This window comes from Musa acuminata, chromosome BXJ1-2 (genome assembly GCF_036884655.1).
Source record: "Musa acuminata AAA Group cultivar baxijiao chromosome BXJ1-2, Cavendish_Baxijiao_AAA, whole genome shotgun sequence".
Classification (NCBI taxonomy): Eukaryota; Viridiplantae; Streptophyta; class Magnoliopsida; order Zingiberales; family Musaceae; genus Musa; species Musa acuminata.
Window position 1 is genome coordinate 27,969,239 of NC_088328.1, and position 18,624 is coordinate 27,987,862.

Genomic DNA, 18,624 nt, shown 5'->3' on the forward strand with positions numbered 1-18,624 from the left:
CCCTTTGTATCGCTCACCGCATGCGTTATATAACTATATAACTGCGTTACATATCGTTACTTGTAGTGGGTATCAGGAGAACCATTGAACCGTTATATTGTATTGAAACAGTTACAATGTGATAAGTCGCTCTAAATACCGTATCCCTCCAAACCGTTATATTACATTTGTTTACGATGCTTCCAAAATATTAGTATCTCAATGTGGAAAGTATAAAAAACGATATAATTTACTCGTTTTAGCGCATTTAATAATTATTTTCTGCTGTACAATAACTGCTGTGATGGCAATCATCGGCGTGGAGGATAAACAAGAGAAAGTGACCCTTCTTTGTCATGCAGTCGCTTCAAAATAATAGCCATATATATCCAAAGAATAAAAGATATAAACAAAAGGATGAGAACATTGATATATGGTTCCAAGTCATCACGACAATTACAACCTTATCATAATCTTTCTTTCTTTCTTTCTTTTTAATATCATTATATTTCGATGCATAGATTACATGCTAAAAATTACCGCTACAGTTTCAAAATTTCCAACCAAATAAATAACTTCTGGGTTCTTCTAAAATTAGTAGGGTCGTAGAATTTAAAGGTCGTGGCATAGGAGTCGATACGACTAGATTCCATCCCGTATGTGCAGGATAACTCGCACGAGGACCGGATCGAGTTGGGGAGAAGCCTCATCAGTCGAGTCGAGGTAGACCTTCGATTTCTACTCCTCCATACGAAAAAAAAGGTCGACATCAGGAGTAGGATTTCTGACTTAACCCATCCAAAGCTTAAGTTAGCTTCATGTGGTATTTTTCTACTTTTCTTCCTCCTTATTCTTAATGAGAGGATTAACTTTTATATATGTTTGTCGAATGATCGATCGTACGAGGCTCGTTAATGATCCATGATACCTCGGGAGGTCGATTCATGCTTTTCGCGTGATGCGGGCTGACTTACACGGCTCTGCATCGCCTTGCGTTATCATAGATGGTTCGAGGTAGAGCAGCGCCACCTCATACAGATCCAAACGGCACGAGTATGGCTCCCACCGCCCCTGGTTCCAAGGTGCTTTGTTAGCACACGTGCACCACGTCGACCATGAGATGACTTTCGCCCGTTAGCACGTTACGCTAAAATATGTCCTATCAAGTAGCAAAGTTCTTCCAAAATTAGTTCATCTTTTAAATTAATCGGTTCCAGATCCTATGTATATTATACATAGAGCAGAAATTAAAATTTGAAACAATAAAACCCTTATATAAGAAATTAAGTCAAGTAAAAATCAAGAGACAAAAATGGTGCCCTTTACACGACTGCTAACAAGCTGTGCATTAATGCCCTTTATTAGAACCATCGCATTCTAATATGATGTGAAATCGAAGTAATCATAATTAATATCAGGATTATTCATCGATCTAACTAAAGCCAATGCCTTTTCAAAGAAAATAATAGGGCTGATTAGCATCATTTCTATTTAGTCATAGGTTCCATAATGAATAACAGATGAGGCAAAGAACCCAATGAGCTACAAATTATTATTATTTAATTATATTCCCCTTTTTCTTGTTAAGAAATACCATCAACCTTGAAGGTATACTTCAATACCCATTATCATGTTATTTGCCTTCTCCATCTACAATATGTTGTATTCTTTTATTTTTTAATTATAAATATATTTTTTTTACAAAGAGAAATGAGGAAGATAGAAATTGATATGATATCAACGATCAACATGTTTGCCAAATGAGGTAGTTATTTTAATATTCTATTTATGTTATATAAGAAATAAAAAATAAGTTTATTACAGTATATATTTCGAATATATATATATATATATATATATATATATATATAAGAATAGTAACTTATTATCATGTATGAATTAGTTCATAGGGTGAATCGATCTAATCCCCTACATATAATATTTATATTGTTAATTAGAATTTTTGAATGGGCATATGGTGTTTTTAACGCCCCATCAAAATATTATAAGCGTATTTAAAAAATATTATAATTGGGACTCATAATTCAATAAAAACCAATCTATCTAACAAAATAATGTTTCAAATAGGTATGCTTATTAGCTTAGGAACAAGAACAACTGAATAGTAGGCTTCTATATACTGTTTGTGGCACTAAAAAATATTACAATGGATACAAATAAACTCAAAATCAATAGAGATTAGCTTAAATAAAAAAATAAAATTTTAAATATGTATCACTTAGGAACAATGACATTCAAATATTATCATAATATATCAAATTTAGAATATAATAATATTTAATTCATTCAATCTTATATTGAGGTATCAGTCATATGATATCGAGGTATCGACTATATAATACTGAGGTGTCAATCTTATTATGCTAAAGCATCGATAGCCACATGTGGATGAGATATCGATCACATTGCGATTAGATGTCGATATCTTCGTGATATTGAGGTATCTATCATCATAAGTTTATCATTATATCGATTACATTTTTTTTGAATAGATTTATAATATATTTTGATAATTATTAAACTATTTAAAAATTATTTAAAAAAATATTATAATTGTGTCCAATAGAAATTGCTGTAGCCACCTTTGTCAAGACGATATTTAATGGATTATAATAACAAAGCGGCATCCTTTGAAAAGTCCAAAAAAGAAAAATATCGAGTGTGTATATTTATTTATACTAGAAATTATTTGTCTTTTCCGAAACTAAAAACTGTTGCACACTGTTCGGCTAAGCAAGCCAAGTCTTCGCCTCCTGCCTCCTGCCTCTGCTCCCCCTCGCGATCCCGGACGACGCCGCAGCCACCGGTACGTCCCTGCCCACTCTGTTTCTTTTCCTTTCCCTTCGTTTCCCGCGTTGCAACCTCGCTTCCCTACGTCCGGTACTGGATCTTGAAGTGCCGATTGGACGATCCCAATACGGGCTCGATGGTTTCGCCGGGGTTTCCTCGGATTCGATGGGCGTAGCTTGGATTTGGTCCTCCTTTGAGTCGGGAGTGCTGTAGGTTCTTTGATCCGGCGGGTGAGGTATCGAGTTGATAGAATGGGAGGGCAAGTCCAAATGAAATTTGGTTGTTCAATCGAAGATCCTCGGTATATGTTTGTTCCCTGCAAAAGTGAACCCGTAAGATGGATAAATCTCTAACTAATTTTTTCTCCTATTTTTCTGAGAGAAGAAATTATACAAATGCATCAAAGATGGACTGCACCAAGCACATAAAACCAACTTAAAAGAAAGATTTTCATGCCAATTCTTTTATTTAAGTCTTACTTTAGTTTGTTCTTATAATGACTGTGCATATTGTGACTTCTATGTTCCATGTTAAAATAGACAGATAATTCACCAAACTCGGACAAAATAAGCTGCATCTGATTCCTTTGGTTTCTATAATTTTTGGTACGATGTAACATACACATTGTACTTCTGAATTTGCTGCTAGTAATAATTGTAAGGGGATATTAACCTTGGCTATCAAACAGGGATACACATTGGAATAATAAATTGCTAGTATGGAATATTTGGCTCGCAAAGATAACCAAAATGCAACTACCAACTATTGAAGTAAATTTCTTGGGATGATTCCATTCTTGAATCACATGTTGAGGTGATAGATCAATTGAAACTGGTTATTCACAAATCAACTGAAAATTTGGAAACCTGTTATCAGTTCATGTAAATCAACGTTTCAAGCTGAACCTTGCAAGCCATATGATTCTAGTCTCAGACTCCTTGTTTACCTTTTGCCTTTGCATTGCACAGCATGTTACCTTATGCATAAGTTATATGGCTTGTAGGAACACATGGAGCGAAAACTGGTGCTTTCAGAGCAGGAACCTTCATATCTTGATTTCACTTCCACTTCATCTCTTTTGCTATGGTGCTCTATTGATTCTGAAGGCACACATACTGAGTTTCAGTGGACTGATTATAGTGCTGCAGTTTTCAGGTTTAAAGTGACTCCTACCGAAATGTTTTCTTCTTATTAAGCAGGGCATGCTAATTTTCCTTTTCTGAATAAATACTGATGAGTCCTTTCTTTGCAATAATTGCAATCAGATACTTAAATACTGCATTCAGAAATATTATGTCTGTTGTAATTCAAATATAACATTTATAAAGAAAAATAGACCAAATATGCAACTTATCTTCATTTTCTAATGTGAAATTGTTGAATGTAAGAGGCCACGGCATATCAAGTGCAGGGTACAACATTCACTATATCTTCATGGTTCTATATTCTTCGCTTATATCTGCAAACACAAGGGGAAATTTATTTTTATTGAATAAGCTTTCTTGGCTAGCTATGATTGTAACAGACGTTTGTTGTCATCTTAGGACACCGTATAATGTTGAATGCACACTTTACCATTTAGTTGCCTAGGTTGTTGTTTTTCTATAAACTTACTGTTTTACGTACTCTTTTTGGAAAATTTTGTAGGAATCTTCAAGAGTTTGATGAAATTAATTTTGATGACTATTCGGATTCAATGCGTCGTCGTGAAACCTTAAAGCTTCTTTTTTCAAATAAAAAGAATGTCACTTCTCTCCGTTTACCCCATGATGATAGGTTCATCTTGAAGATCATAAGCAAATCACAAATGAAGGTACTTTCATGATCTCCGTTATTCTTTCCTCATATTTGTTGCTTTATCTGTTTGTTACCAATCATTTGAACTGTACAACAGTTGTTAGAACAGATAAAGGTTGCTAAAATACTATTTTCTATTAAAACATTCAATAACCTTCCAAACCAGCTTTTGATCAATCTAATGATTGGAAAGAAACACATGATTTCATCACAGAGTACTTCACCTCAAAGTTATGACGGGAAATTAATTCAGGCACTTGACTAGGAAATGGTACTTGAAATTGGGAGTAGATGGAGAAAAGAAAAGGACAAGTTTGTGAAAGTAAGTAAAATATGAGAATGTACTAATAAAACCTGTGGAGAAGAATAGAGCGCTTTGATTTTTTGTTATATTGTACTCGACCATAGTTACTATTGCATATTAGTTGTAAATCATTTACATGAATTCTTTTCCAATGGCAATTTTCATGCTAGTTGGCACTTTTACAGGCATTTTGTAGATCAACATGTTGCTCATTGACATTATCATAAGCCTCAATACAAGGTTCATCTAGTATGTGTTTAAGTTTTCTTGTAGCTGTATAAATGATATTTTTTATATTCACCATTCTTGCAGGTCTTCTTGGAAATGCTACCAAAATATTATCAACATGTGAAGTCATACATGAACACTTTAATTGCAAACTTCTATGGGATTCATGTTGTGAAGCCACGTGGTGGACAAAAGGTAGCCCATTATATATCTGACATAATTACAACCTTTGGCCTCATGTAATAGTAAAAGTATCTAGCTCTTTTTTTATTTGATTCTTTTGGCTTGCAGTTGTTCTCATATCTATATAACAAATACCCTAGAATCTATCTTTTCCGCTTGGCTAATTTATTATCATGATATTTAGTAAAGTGATCCATACTCAGAAAATAACATGAAATATCTATGTATAAGCTTAATGGTCCCGATATTTACTGTAGCAAGCATATTGCAAAAAGTAAAGCAGTAATGGGGAAGATAACTTGGACTGGTGAAAGAGAGTAAAGTAGAAATCTGTAAACATTTCCTTTTGTTTTTGTTTGTTAAGGTTTTGTTTTATGGATCTGAGTGTTGAGCAGTTAAGAAAAAAACTTATATAAAAAGTTTGTATTGCCGAGATGAGAATGTTGAAATGGATATGTGGAGTTACTAAGAAAGATAGGAAAGAAGTACTCTTATTCATGAATAACTAGGTATCGTTTCGATAGAGGATAAGTTAAGAAAAAATCATTTAAGATGGTATGGGCATATGTTAAGGAGACCTCTCGATACGATAGTCAGAAGAGTTAAAATAATTAAAGATCTAAAAAAACTTTAATAGAAACTATAAATAAGGATTTAAGTACTCTGAACTTAACTAGGCATATGATTTTTTATAAATCTCAATGACGGTAAAATATTCATATAGTCAACCCCAAATAATTGGGACTTACGGCTTTATTGTTTTTGTTGTTGTTGTTGTTGTTGTTGTTGTTGTGTTGTGCGGGGGCTGGTCATTACTCATTCTAGTAATCTGACTAAAAAAATCACTCAGTAGCTCAAATATGCAAAAAAAAAAGAAAAAAGAAAAAGGGCTATAGTGTAGCATCAACTATTTCTCATAAACATTAAAATTCATTAGCACTGAGAGCAAGATGCCACAAATTAAAAGTCTTCTCGTTATAGTGAACTTGGCAGATTGGCAGTATAACCAGACCTCTTTGTTGTATTGTTTTAGTTTTTTATACAAAAATTAATCTTTTTTTTCTCTGGACGTTTGAAGGGTTAAACTCTTCTTCTTGTTAAACATTTTATTGGCCTATACTATCTATGTTTTGTACAAATTTTTGATATTAATAGGTCAATTATCTGACATGCTAACCTCATCAGGTTCGCTTTATAGTAACCAGAAACGTTCTTCAGTCAGATTCAAGAATTCACAAGCATTTTGTTATCAGAGGTTCACCACATAGCTACCATGTGAACAAAGCTGGAGATGAGGAAGATCTGAACATGACTTTCCATCTACATACATCTCATCGGAATAAAATTCTGATGTAAGTTCCTTAGCTGTTTATGAATTGAAACATATCTTTTCTTGACCAAAAAATTCTTGTTATTCCTTTAAGAGAGATTATGATCTTCGATTTCCTGATAAGTTGACCTTTTGTAATTGATTATATTTCTTCCTCTGATAAATGGTAGTGATTAAGAAAGAGACAAGATATTGTAAGTCTACTTATTTTAGATGAAGTGATTCCTTTTTATTGGATGAATAGCTATTTATTTTTCTATCCTTTAAATATCCTCTTGGTCATGTTTGTCAACTTTCGCATGGATGAGTATGACAGTATCCTTCTTTGTGCTTTTGAGTTTCAACTAGTATGATAGGGTCCTCAAAATGGTACTTTTTCCACCATTTAGAAGCTCTTGGATTTTATAGGTCATGACCTATCATCATAATGTCCAATGTGTCAGGCTATTCTTATTGCACAGACCTCTAACCCATCTGTCCTCGAATCCCCCATGTATCCGTTTCTATAACCAGGATATTATTGGCTTGGACAATAATGAGACTTGCCTCTTATGAGAACTCTGATCCTTAGATATGAAGCCTTTTGTTAAGTTTATCAGGTTGATCATTATGTTGCATTTATGAAGGGAAAACATTTGTTAAGTCTTATTGTGATATAGTGCTACATCATCATTAAGCAGTCATTCCATTAACTCACAACTAGAACGCATGTGCTATCCAGTTATTCGCTTGAACTGACTGAAGATGTGTCTCACTTGCACACCCAGCTCATAAAATTCACCGATCTTCTGCTATATGTGGTGTTTCTTAATTTGCTTACCATCTAGTTTCCCATTTTCAGGCAATTAAAGCATGACTGCAATTTTTTGGAAGAAGCAGGCATCACACATTACTCTCTTTTGCTGGGAATGCATATTTGTTCAACACCTTTTGAAGCTGCTCTTCAAGTTCGCCACTCTCCGCGATATTCAACAGGTAAACTTATGTTGTATGTTCTCTTTCACAAAACAAAAAGGGAAAGAAAAAAGAAAAAGAAGTTGGAAGGGTAACCTTTGTTCTGAGTGGACTTTCTCAAAAGATCATGCAAGGGCATTATGATTTTGCCAAGCAAAGGGCAGAACAAAAGGGTATGGTTAGCTCTTTGAAATGTGGTTAACTTCATCTGGACCACCTTTATTGGTGAGAAATCAGTGGTCTAGTGAAATGAGTTAACTGTCTTGAATAGAGTGGTTATAGCTAGTGACCTCAATCCTTTTAATATGAGCAGATACTATAGCCCAATGCCGGAGTCTTTGATGTCTTTTTGGCTTAGCAATATGCACACAACTGGGTTAAATTCATATGCAAGTGATGATGTCACTCCTAGTTGGGTTTAGGTATCATTTAAAAATACCCATATCGAATCATGAGCATGGAGTTTAACATAGACCAACCATTTTATGTCAGATTGAGTCAATGGGCTAGATTTGCCTTTAGTTTCAAGCAAGATTAAATATCAAATGTTCCCATATGTGCTGACCAGTATTTAATTACCAGTCTGAACAGTAGTGGTACATGTACACATTTTTATTTTTTTACTGTATTCAACGATATCAGATGGTATGAGTTGGTGTACCATCTAGCATATAGGTATCAGCTTCATAGGTCATCAAAACAGATAAAAGTTTGGATTATAAAACATTGGTTTCAAGTTGACCATGGTTTAGATTTGGTCCATATTTGAAGTATAAATCTTGTACCAAGTCCTTGTTACCAAATATTTCAAATAATCTAGGTGTTAAAGTATAATGACTGAAACAAATGAAAGGAAATAAGCAAAGAAAACACTGAGAGGAAACAAGAAAGAAATGAACCATATGGTAAAACAGTAATAGAAACTTAAAAAGAGTTGGACATCCTAAAAATCTAAAAAAAAAAAAATCAAAGAATTATAAAAGTGTTCAGTTATATTAGCTCAAATGATACGAATCACGTTTGTAACTATCAAGTTCAATATTTGGCAGCTGTCAAATCCGTTTTTGGCTGGGCCACTTCCCTGTCCTTGTTGATCGGTATCTGGAATTCTTAGTTGCAGTTAACTTTTTAACTTGGATAATTGTTGATTGCTTATCTTTACAAGTTTCCATTTTGTGCAGATTAATGTTAGTTTGGTACTTTGATGGGGGAATTATAACCATGCATAATCATATTGTAGTCATAAACAGTTGAAATAAGAGGTCCAGCGGATACTCTATGCAGGTTCAGCTGATTGCAGTGAGAGTTCAGATGGACCTGAATCGGAGCATGGTGATGCAGATCAAGATTTGTCATCTGATGATGATACAACATCATCCTGCTCTACAGAGTAAATTATCTTTGCCACTCTTTTCCTTCAAGGGAATATATCGATGAGTTCTTCAATTCAAGTCGAGCATTCTTTTTCTGGACTAGGAAGATTGTTTGTTGATTATGTGATAATTTTCTTTCTCTTTGAGCATTTTAGAGCATGCAAGCTATTTATTGGAATTGGATGGATTTTGTGGCCTACTGGTTAGATGGATTTGTTTCTGGTGTATCTAAGCTCTACTTGTGCTAGGCTCTCTCTAATGTTAGCTGTGATTTTGTTGCAGAACTGAAGATAGACTTGGTGTCAAGATGGCAGCCCGGGCAGTTGGCTTCCGGAAAAGGGAAAGCAATGTGGTATCAACTCATACGGCAGGGACAGTGCAACCCAACAATGTGAACCTATTCTTTGGGATAACTGATATTCTTCAACATTACAGCGTGCGTAAGCACATAGAACACGTTTTGAAGTCTCTGCAAACGGACCATCCATCAGTCTCAGGAGTAAATCCCAAAGGGTATTCGACTCATTTTCAGGAATGCGTCTCCAAAATATTTCCAGAAAATGATTTTGATATCAACATGCTATAGATGATCTATCTGAGACAACCACGAGATGGAGAAAGTATATACAATGCTACAACAGCCTTCATTACATGTGGACAAATTTTACTTTGAAAATTATTTTATGCACATGTATATGGCACTGGAGGATCTATTCATAATAATAAACTGTGTTAGGTCATTAACGCTGCATGTAATCGGTTTACAATATGGCTGAGCTTTATTTATGCCTCTGGACGAACTGGTATGAGATCTTGGAGATAACATGTTTTGGATTTGTTGTTATGACTTATGAATCATCCACAAAAGTAGAAATTGATAACAATAGTACTTGTCAAACTCGGTGCAGTCAGATGAACATTGTGATATCAGAGTCGAACGTCGAAATCTAATCAAACTGTCGGTTTTGGTCTTTTCACAATGACCTATTTTGAGTCTGCAGAATCACAAAGGTTGAACATGTTAAATGTGAGGATCTCTTTTGCTCTTAGCTGTTTCAGGATTAGATCTCATGTCGGTGGAGATCTATTAGTGTATGGACAGTGAAACAAAGCTCTGCAGTCCAACGGACTGAGAGTGACTGCACGATGTGAACTGCGGAAGAAAACATAATAATACGTGCCTCTTCTATTATTTCTTTTCTACATATTTTGATTATTAGTTAGTTTTCCGCTTGATGACCATTTTTTTGGCACAGACAACAATAGAAATTAAGCCATTTAAATTCAGAAATTTTGAATGCTTGATTGGAGAAATCTCCCATCAAGCATTACCGTCTTTCTTGTTGATCGTCTTCCTTGAGACTGCAATTGACTGCTGGGATGAGGTTTAGAATGATGTTCTGGTTATGAAATCAAAATATAATTTGAATTTCCTATTAACTTACTTTCTTTTAGGTTAAAAAACAAAAAGGATAAAATTATTTTTATTTTTTTTTTTAAATAGAATATCATAATTTCACCGTAATTAATATGTAAATAATATATATATATATATATATATATATATATATATATATAATACTTGTAAAGATTAATATTAATATGTGGAAGAAAGAGCAGCCGCACACACATTTCCAGAAAATGTAAAACACAGTACCGAGCACAATAAAAATAATCCAACTCTACGAAAGAGTTGATGCGAGTGAGGATTAGCCTAAACAACCTTTTCCCATGTGGGAGCCGTGCGATGTTCCCACCGCTAAGAACTCCTAAACTGTACTTGCTGGCAGTGAGAACCAATGGGAACTTGTGTGCAGCTTTGTTGTGTTCCATTCCCACTGCTTGTTTAAGTTGTGGATGATCCAAACCCCAACAACAAAGTACACACAACTGTATCGTGTGCAGCAGAATAATCCTCAGGTTCTGCTGCCACCATTCTGAAACCCTCGTTCCTGGCTGAAAGATATCCTTTCTTTGAGCGACTGTGTGCGCAGGTCCAGCTTTATTCTTCTATACTTTTGCATTAAAGAACAGTGGAAGAGCTGCGAGGAGAGCTAGCTTTCAGAATGGGTGTGTCAGTGCATCCGCCTTGTTACTTGGAACTCTAAGCTCGCCCCATTAGGGTTGTGACGCATGGACGTAGACATCTTTTCCCAACGCCAACGCCAACTCCAGATTGGGTACCGATGGCTGTTTTATCACTCTTCGACTGTGCAACATCGATGGCATGCATCGGGAAAGGAAGGGGGCGTTGGAATTTGCGGAGTGCCGACCAGTGGGACAAATGCCTAATTGCGAACAAAAGCTCAGTTAATTGCGTGGATATATAAACAGAGCGAGAGAGGATGACGAAGAGAATCGATTCAAACGTGGGCAACAGCTTTAGCACGTGTAGGGAAGCCGAAACGCCCACTTGAGGCATTAGGGTTAGGGTTAGGGTTAGGGTTTTTTCTGGAGTGGTGATGCAGCTGCTGCTGCTGCGTGGAAGATAATGATGTGGGCTACTCAAAATTCAAAAGGCAACGCTTTTTGGTAGAAGGCTTGCCTTGTTTTGCGCCGGTCATTTCAATTCAGTGAATGGAGGGGTAGCACTTAGCACGCGATGCCATTGATGACAGCTACCAGCGCAACATGAGAGACTACAGCTGACCTTGCTGTAGGATGACAAGGCGATGCCTATGTTCATGTTCTTCATAAGAACACGTCAGAGTAGGTTATTACAGTCTGCATCGAGTTGCGTACAGAAGAGGAAGGGCAGATACTGTAGGTGTGCACAGTGCATCATGTAGAACTGGCTGCAAGGTTAACCCCACGTAACCTTTTAGAACATTTACCTGTAATCGTTTGTCAAGCTAAAGAGGGAAGGCTATATACATCCCCCACTTTTCCCTCAGTAGGCGGAAGAACATAGGCAAAGAACAACTGATCCTCGAAGCACCAAAGGTTTGAGCACAACAATACAATGGATAGACGAGAAATATAGCAGCAAGCATAACCAACAGGATTCAATAGCCAGAAACAAGCAGGCAAGAAAAGTTGAAATGTGGAGTAATGTTCACAATAAAACTAGGATCATGACTTGTATATATATATATACACATTAACATAAGCTCCGAATACATTATTACCATCATTTGGAGAAGAACAAAAAGTCTGTATGTGAGCAAGCATCAAACTATGAGCACGTTCTCTTGGTTCGTCAAATTCTACTGTCAGCTGGGATCTTCCTTCTAGATTTAAGATATCGGTAGTGCAATTCAAGTTCACCAATGCTTCATAGCTGGAGAAATTTCAAATCGCAGTATGATGGAGATAGATTTACCTGTAGGAAGACCAGCCAAAATTTGACACCATTTCAGAGGAGAACAAGGATGTGCAACACTAGATTAAGACGCAAAACCGAAGTGCTGACTTTTAATTGACTGACTAGAATTGCCATTCTATAGAAAGAAAAAGCAGCAGACATTGAGCTTAAAGCATCATCTGACAAGCACAAGATCTCCCCATATGGCAGCACTAAGAGAAGCCAACAGATGCTGTGCTGCTAACCAGTCCATAATTCAGTGATTCGTTTAAAAGAGAAGAGAATGCAAATTGATTGATACAAGTAACGAAAAGAAAAGAAAAGGAAAAAATCATGGCAATGGATCAATTACTTGCTCGATAAAACATGGAAACAACCAAAGAAAGAAGACGATGGTATAGTGACTTTATTGGTCAGTGAAAGTGCAAGTTCAAGTTCTTATTTAGAGAGTAGAAATCAACTGCCCTTCCAATTCTCTTGGTAAGCTCACATATGTGATGATGTTTCCGTAAACGAGTGAGGTTGGTTAGTGCAATCATCTACCTTAAAGAAAAAAAAAATGAAACAGATAAATGGCCATCACCATTAATAAAAAACTTGTTGATCAAGTAAAGAAGCAATATTAACGAAAATATGTGCCAATTTATTTCCAATATCAACATCTTAACAATTTTAAGTAAGCACTGAGAACATTGATAGTTAAGCTTACACAGTAAATGGAAGTTTATCAGATGGCACAATGTTGTCTTTACTGCTTGCAAGAAAACACTGAAGAATTTATAAGATATTGAAATATTCACACTTAACCATTACACAAGCAAGCCATAGATCTTCAAAAAACTTATACACACCGGAAAGATCTGCAATTAGTAAGATGGAAAACATCTGCAGCATTGAACTCCATGAAAGAAAGTACAACAACAAAATGATGCTTTCTTTAGCCACCCTCGTTAAAAACGAAAAACAAAAAAGAGCCACTTCTGTTCTTGTCTCCACTTCTGTTCTTGTCTAAGTTTTGATGCTTACGGACTGCTTTTGTTCATGCAAGTACAAAGGATTCTGATAAAAAAAAAAGCTCAAACAAGGCATAATATGATTACTTTCGTGGGCTTAACCTGTACTGAACCATACAGCTTCTCCCTTACCATAAAACCCTCGTGACAAAGCTCCAGGAGCTTGAAGCAAGAGAACGTGCTCACCGTAAACGATTGGTCTCCTTGTGGAGGACATGCACTAGAAAGAGCATGGTACTATGAATCTAATGAAAGCTTTAGTTAATTTTGGTTGCGCTTGATGAGTTTGGAAGATATTTCCCAAAAAAACACCCCTCGGTGAGGAAGCACAAAGCTTGCATGTTAATTTTCCATGGAGGAAACCAAAGAATCGAGCAGATCAAAGCAAGCACGGTGAAGTCTAGCAATCAAACTGTCTAAATTCTGAAATCACACACAAAACGATTCCTTGACTTGCCCAAGTTTGCATCCACAGAAACATGTTTCCGAGCCTTGCCTTGCACAAGGATTACACTCACACAAAGCTCGTTCACTGTCGAACAAGATTTCAGATCAAGAACTCACAAACACCACGACATACAGAAAAAGGTGTGTCTGCGGCCAAAAAACAGAGAAAAGGTTGCATCGCACCAATCAAATACTCTTCTCGGAAGAGCATGGTCAACTTGTAAAAGTATCTGTGATTCGGATGAACATGCAGATATCCCGAACAAAGAGACGGAGAACACATCCTTTGCACGGGGGTGGTAGATAAGGGAGCTCCCTTCAGTCCAAGCAAAGACGGCATGGGATCAGACTTACCTCCCGCATCATTCACTCATGTGCCGAGCAAAAACCCTAGTTTGCCGGGCATGTGGATGAATGAGTCGGCAGCTAATCAAAGTCCCATAGCCACCCATGAGTGGACTGAAGGAAGCTCTCTTCGCAAATCCCATGTCAAAAACACCGTCGATGGAATCCACAGAACCAACCTCACAAGGAAAAGACGGATCAAACACTAAGCCACATCGATTCTTCCTGAAGAAAGTCGAAAGCCGAGGAGTAGGAGAAACCAGCAAAAAAGGGAAAGCGGGGGAGAGAGAGAGAGAGGAACACAGATCAAGATCCTTCAATCCACCAAGCAATCTCCCGACTTAGAGATCCCGCAAGAGGTCCTTAAATAGCCAAGAACTTGGCTGATATCACATCGATCATATAAATAATCACATAAAACGCAATGCGGTGGTACTCATCCAATGTTCCGTCTAAAACGAGCTCTCCTGCCAATTACCACCAAAAACTTATAGATTAGTGAGGCATAATCTACCAAGGTGTCAATGCTCTAACGACTGTTTACAACCATGTACTCCTTTGATCGTCTCGGTCCTTCGAATCTAATCGGTGTACTTGGAGAGCCAAAAGCTTTCTCCTTCACGTCCACCTCGGTTGCACTGTTGGTCGACCAAAGGACTCATGAACAGACTAATCAAAGGAGGCGCGAAAAAGCTCAGTTTTACTGAAAAGTTCACCATATGGAGATGGCATGAAAAGATCGGTCGTCTCGAAAGCTTGCAGCGCAAATTGATTCCGGTTGTCTGCCATAGGTGTGTACAACCCAATGGATGGGTAGACTGACGACCCATTCCAGTTTGTGATTGTTATCACCGTTTTAGCAGTTGTTTATGTTTTGTTCCACGTTGAGATGTCAGATCCCGATTAAACTAATACGGTGTTTTCTTTAGTTGGCGTATATGGATTAGTAATCAGATCGAACATATGACATATCTATCACCAACTTAGTGGCTAATCCTCGACGATCGTCGAATGTTTTCTGGTGACATAGCTCGTCAGAATCATCGTCTCCGGCATGATGAGTTTCTAATTGGGTTTGCCTCAGAATTGAAAACGAGTGTTAAAGCCAGAATCACCAGACTCGACGCATCCATCGTCTTTTCGCCCATACATCAGAGGTCATGCAGAAGTCATAGACGAGCAAGCTGAGGTGCGTGTTCCACGTCCCCGTTTGCCCTCCGCAACATGCAAAGCACTGACCACTTCCACCGACCGAGTCCAATCACCCATCAATCCGAGCCAGAGGCTCCTGCATGCGATGGACGAATCAGTGAGGAGGAGTGTTTGGCTGAGAGAGAGAGAGAGAGAGAGAGAGAGAGAGAGAGAAGGAGCCGAGAAGTCGCAGACGCTGGTTTTCGTAGGGAAAGGACGACGGGGGGTGACCTTGAGATCACATCACAACAATAATGGCGGGAGAGACTTGCTGTAAAGAACCTGCAGCTCTTTCCTGGCGTTGATCGCTACTCTTTTGGATCACATCAGATTCTGTCCCCCTCGAGCCTCTTCAAGTGTCATTTCAACGCAAAAGCCTGAGAGAGAGAGAGAGAGAAGGGCGTGGTGGCTTTTTGAACTCACCGCAGCCTCCCCAAGTAAGAGAAGAGAAATTAGACGACGAAATTTTGTTCATCGATGCACCGTTGCACGTTGATTTGTGATTGGATTGGAGAAAGGTTGTCCCGAATCGAAGTCCAATCTTTCTCACCCTCGAAACTTTAAGGTGTCTTCCGTTCTTGTGTGTCTTATATATCATCCCTAATTTTTATTATTTTATAAATATTTTTTTTTCCTTTCCTTCCTTGTCAAACATCTCGATCACTTTTACCTCACTAATGTCATTTATCCATCGTTGCTCGTTGCCTTCGTCGCTCCCACCGTAAGCTCCTATCGCTTTTATGCAGTGTCTTCTGCTCGTCGTGCCTGTCTTCTTATCTCCTCTTTGTTCATCGAACTTATCGTTATGAGGTCCTACCTTAATCCTATGTATCCTTCATCATCTAGTCTATCAATAGGATAACAATGAGTCTTGATTAGGGACGAAGAACTCGTGGGTTCACCATACTCTCCTAATTTCAAAATCAATTAATTATATCAAATTTTATAAATATTATAATAAAATCTACATATGATAATAAATTTTAAATATAAATATATCTAAATATAAAAATAAATAAATATATTCAAATATAGCTACAATTAAATAAATACAAATATATCTAAAAATCTATAAATTAATAATTTTCTTCATTAATCATGCCTTTTCAATTTCCATGCTTGTATATCCATATACAAGAATGAAAAACATATAAAGTGTTTAACAATAAAAACTTAAACATAAATAATATTATTAAGACTAAAATATATATCAATTACCTTATAAGCATCTTTATCTTGAATGGACATGGAATGTTTTGAATATGCTATTACATATTAACTTATTATATAAATAAACTTTTGATTTTTATTTTTTATAATAAAATTTATTTTTTTATTTATATTATTGATAAAAATTGTATTATATATAATTTAATAATATAAACAGAACAAAGATGAGCTAGAGAGTGCTCTACCCATCTCTATCTTATAATCACATAAATAATAGAAAATGTCTTGACCCCATCCTATTAGGATATTCGGTAGGATTACTTATAATTAGATAAGGACTCTCCTAATTATTATCCTATATCCATTATGCTCCTCTATAAAAAGACATTACCTCTTAGGGATGAAACAACTAGTTGTCAAGATATTACAAATTTTCTCTCATCTCCCTAGTTCATAATCCATCACTTATAATAATTATATGAATGATAGAAAAAGAGAAAAAGATGAATATAGTTCTCTTTGCATATTAGCATCATAGCTTTCTAATCAAAGGATGGTGCACTTGCAGATTAAATAAAAACTTTCTGAATGACATCGAAAGTATATATCATAAATTTGATACATCATTATTTTATTTTAGTTTCTGTATTAATTTTTTTAGATATAACAGTAGCATAATTATGATTTTTATGCTAATTGTATCAGAGCTATATTTTGAAATCAACTACTTTAGCTCATAAAATTATTTTAGATCAATTTTGTATTTAGATATATTTATTAGCACTCTTTACTTATTAAAAAAGTGTTATTTGATTTTGATTTATGATGCTTAAGGATCTATCGATATTGTTGATATGTTTTTCTATCTAATTTTTTGTCTTTTGCTTAAGGGCAATGTGAAATTTCTCATGTTTAATCGATAGATCATAGTCAATAATTTGTTATCAACGATAGTATTATTAAGGGTGGTGGCCTTCAATTGTTACAAGCCTAATCGTAGATAGCAGATGTGTACGTAGCGAAAGTGTCATGGGATATGATAGTTGACGATGATCGCATGCACAGTTGCATGTATGCAGCAGCCTTATGATGGCAAACCTACTTTGGTCACAAGTGATTGCAACAACTACAATAGCGTTGTTGCTTATGGCGGCTATGGTAGCGTCGTTGCCTATGATGATTATAGCAATGTTGTTGTGGTGGCATCTATTAGTTATGACCAGTATCAACTAGACATCGATGGCTAATGGCTATGTCAAGAGGAAGCATGGGCACAATTGCGCTCTCGACAATCATTAGGCAATGTGTATGCATAATCGAGCATGGGCACGATGACACAACATCGCACGACGATCGAAGAGGTCACTGGTCGGTAGTATAAGAAGTTGGCGACACACATGCAAACATTGTAAGCCATGCCGCGACCACGCACCGTAATGGCTACATGCCTCGCACATCGGTCACGAAAAAGGAAGAAAGAATTAGGGTTTTTCTTTTGAAATTATAGTTTTGCTCTTATAAATCCTTTTAATTCAAATTTATATACTTTTAATGGTATTTACCCTTTAAGAATTATATAATTCTATTATATATCCTAAATAAAATTATAATTTTACCTCTCAAAAAATAAATTTTTTTAGCTTATGTCCTCAAATATAAAATTAAATAATTTGATTTATTTTATTCAAATATTTTGATCATAAGTGTATTTTGACTACTTAATTGGATTTAGACTCCATCAATCAAGTTTTGATCGAATTCGGAGAAAATTAAGTTTTTATTAATCTTTGATTTTGATCAACTTTAGTTTTAATGAGACTAATTAGATGGATGATTGGTCAAAATCTATGAGCCCAATTTGAGTAATCCATAATAAATTTAGTGAAGTCAAAGCGGCTTGAATTGATAGGTTTGTGGGATATAAATTATAATAAAAAATTTATCAATTAAAAAAATCATAATTTCTATTAATTTTTTTAAAATCTTTCACTACCTCTAATCATTTCAATAATAAAAAAGTATTATAAATATATACCCATATCATTTGAAACAAAATTTTCTCATCTTATCTTATATTTAAATAATTTCTTTTTTAATTTTTCCTAATAACTTCACACATTCATCTTTATATTTTTATCTCAACAATAAAAATTTCTTATACATATTATTTCTTAATTATCCAATACTCTAATCCA

At 35.8% G+C, this 18,624-nt stretch overlaps 1 protein-coding gene and 1 long non-coding RNA gene across 2 annotated transcripts; one reads left to right on the forward strand and one right to left on the reverse strand.

Moving 5' to 3' along the window:
- Window positions 1-2,706: 2,706 nt before the first annotated feature.
- Window positions 2,707-9,755, forward strand: LOC135607182 (phosphatidylinositol 4-phosphate 5-kinase 2-like). Its single transcript, XM_065098788.1, has 8 exons — window positions 2,707-2,806; window positions 3,794-3,945; window positions 4,438-4,603; window positions 5,204-5,314; window positions 6,488-6,654; window positions 7,474-7,607; window positions 8,871-8,976; window positions 9,242-9,755. The coding sequence occupies exons 2-8, from the start codon at window positions 3,800-3,802 to the stop codon at window positions 9,543-9,545; spliced, it is 1,134 nt and encodes a 377-aa protein (XP_064954860.1). The 5' UTR covers window positions 2,707-2,806; window positions 3,794-3,799; the 3' UTR covers window positions 9,546-9,755.
- Window positions 9,756-12,013: 2,258 nt separating this feature from the next.
- Window positions 12,014-14,400, reverse strand: LOC135607194 (uncharacterized). The gene is made up of 2 exons (XR_010485109.1): window positions 14,248-14,400; window positions 12,014-12,281 (listed from the first exon to the last, which is right to left on the reverse strand). It is a non-coding gene; the product is annotated as an uncharacterized LOC135607194 (long non-coding RNA).
- Between the last annotated feature and the right edge of the window lie 4,224 nt (window positions 14,401-18,624).

What these genes read in the sequence shown, in the direction of transcription:
- LOC135607182 (XM_065098788.1), top strand. Translation starts at nt 3,800, where the DNA reads ATGGAGCGAAAACTGGTGCTTTCAGAGCAGGAACCTTCATATCTTGAT. An exon ending in CTCTCCGCGATATTCAACAG is followed by an intron (nt 7,608 to 8,870) that starts GTAAACTTATGT and finishes TACTCTATGCAG; the next exon opens with GTTCAGCTGATTGCAGTGAG. An exon ending in ACATCATCCTGCTCTACAGA is followed by an intron (nt 8,977 to 9,241) that starts GTAAATTATCTT and finishes ATTTTGTTGCAG; the next exon opens with AACTGAAGATAGACTTGGTG.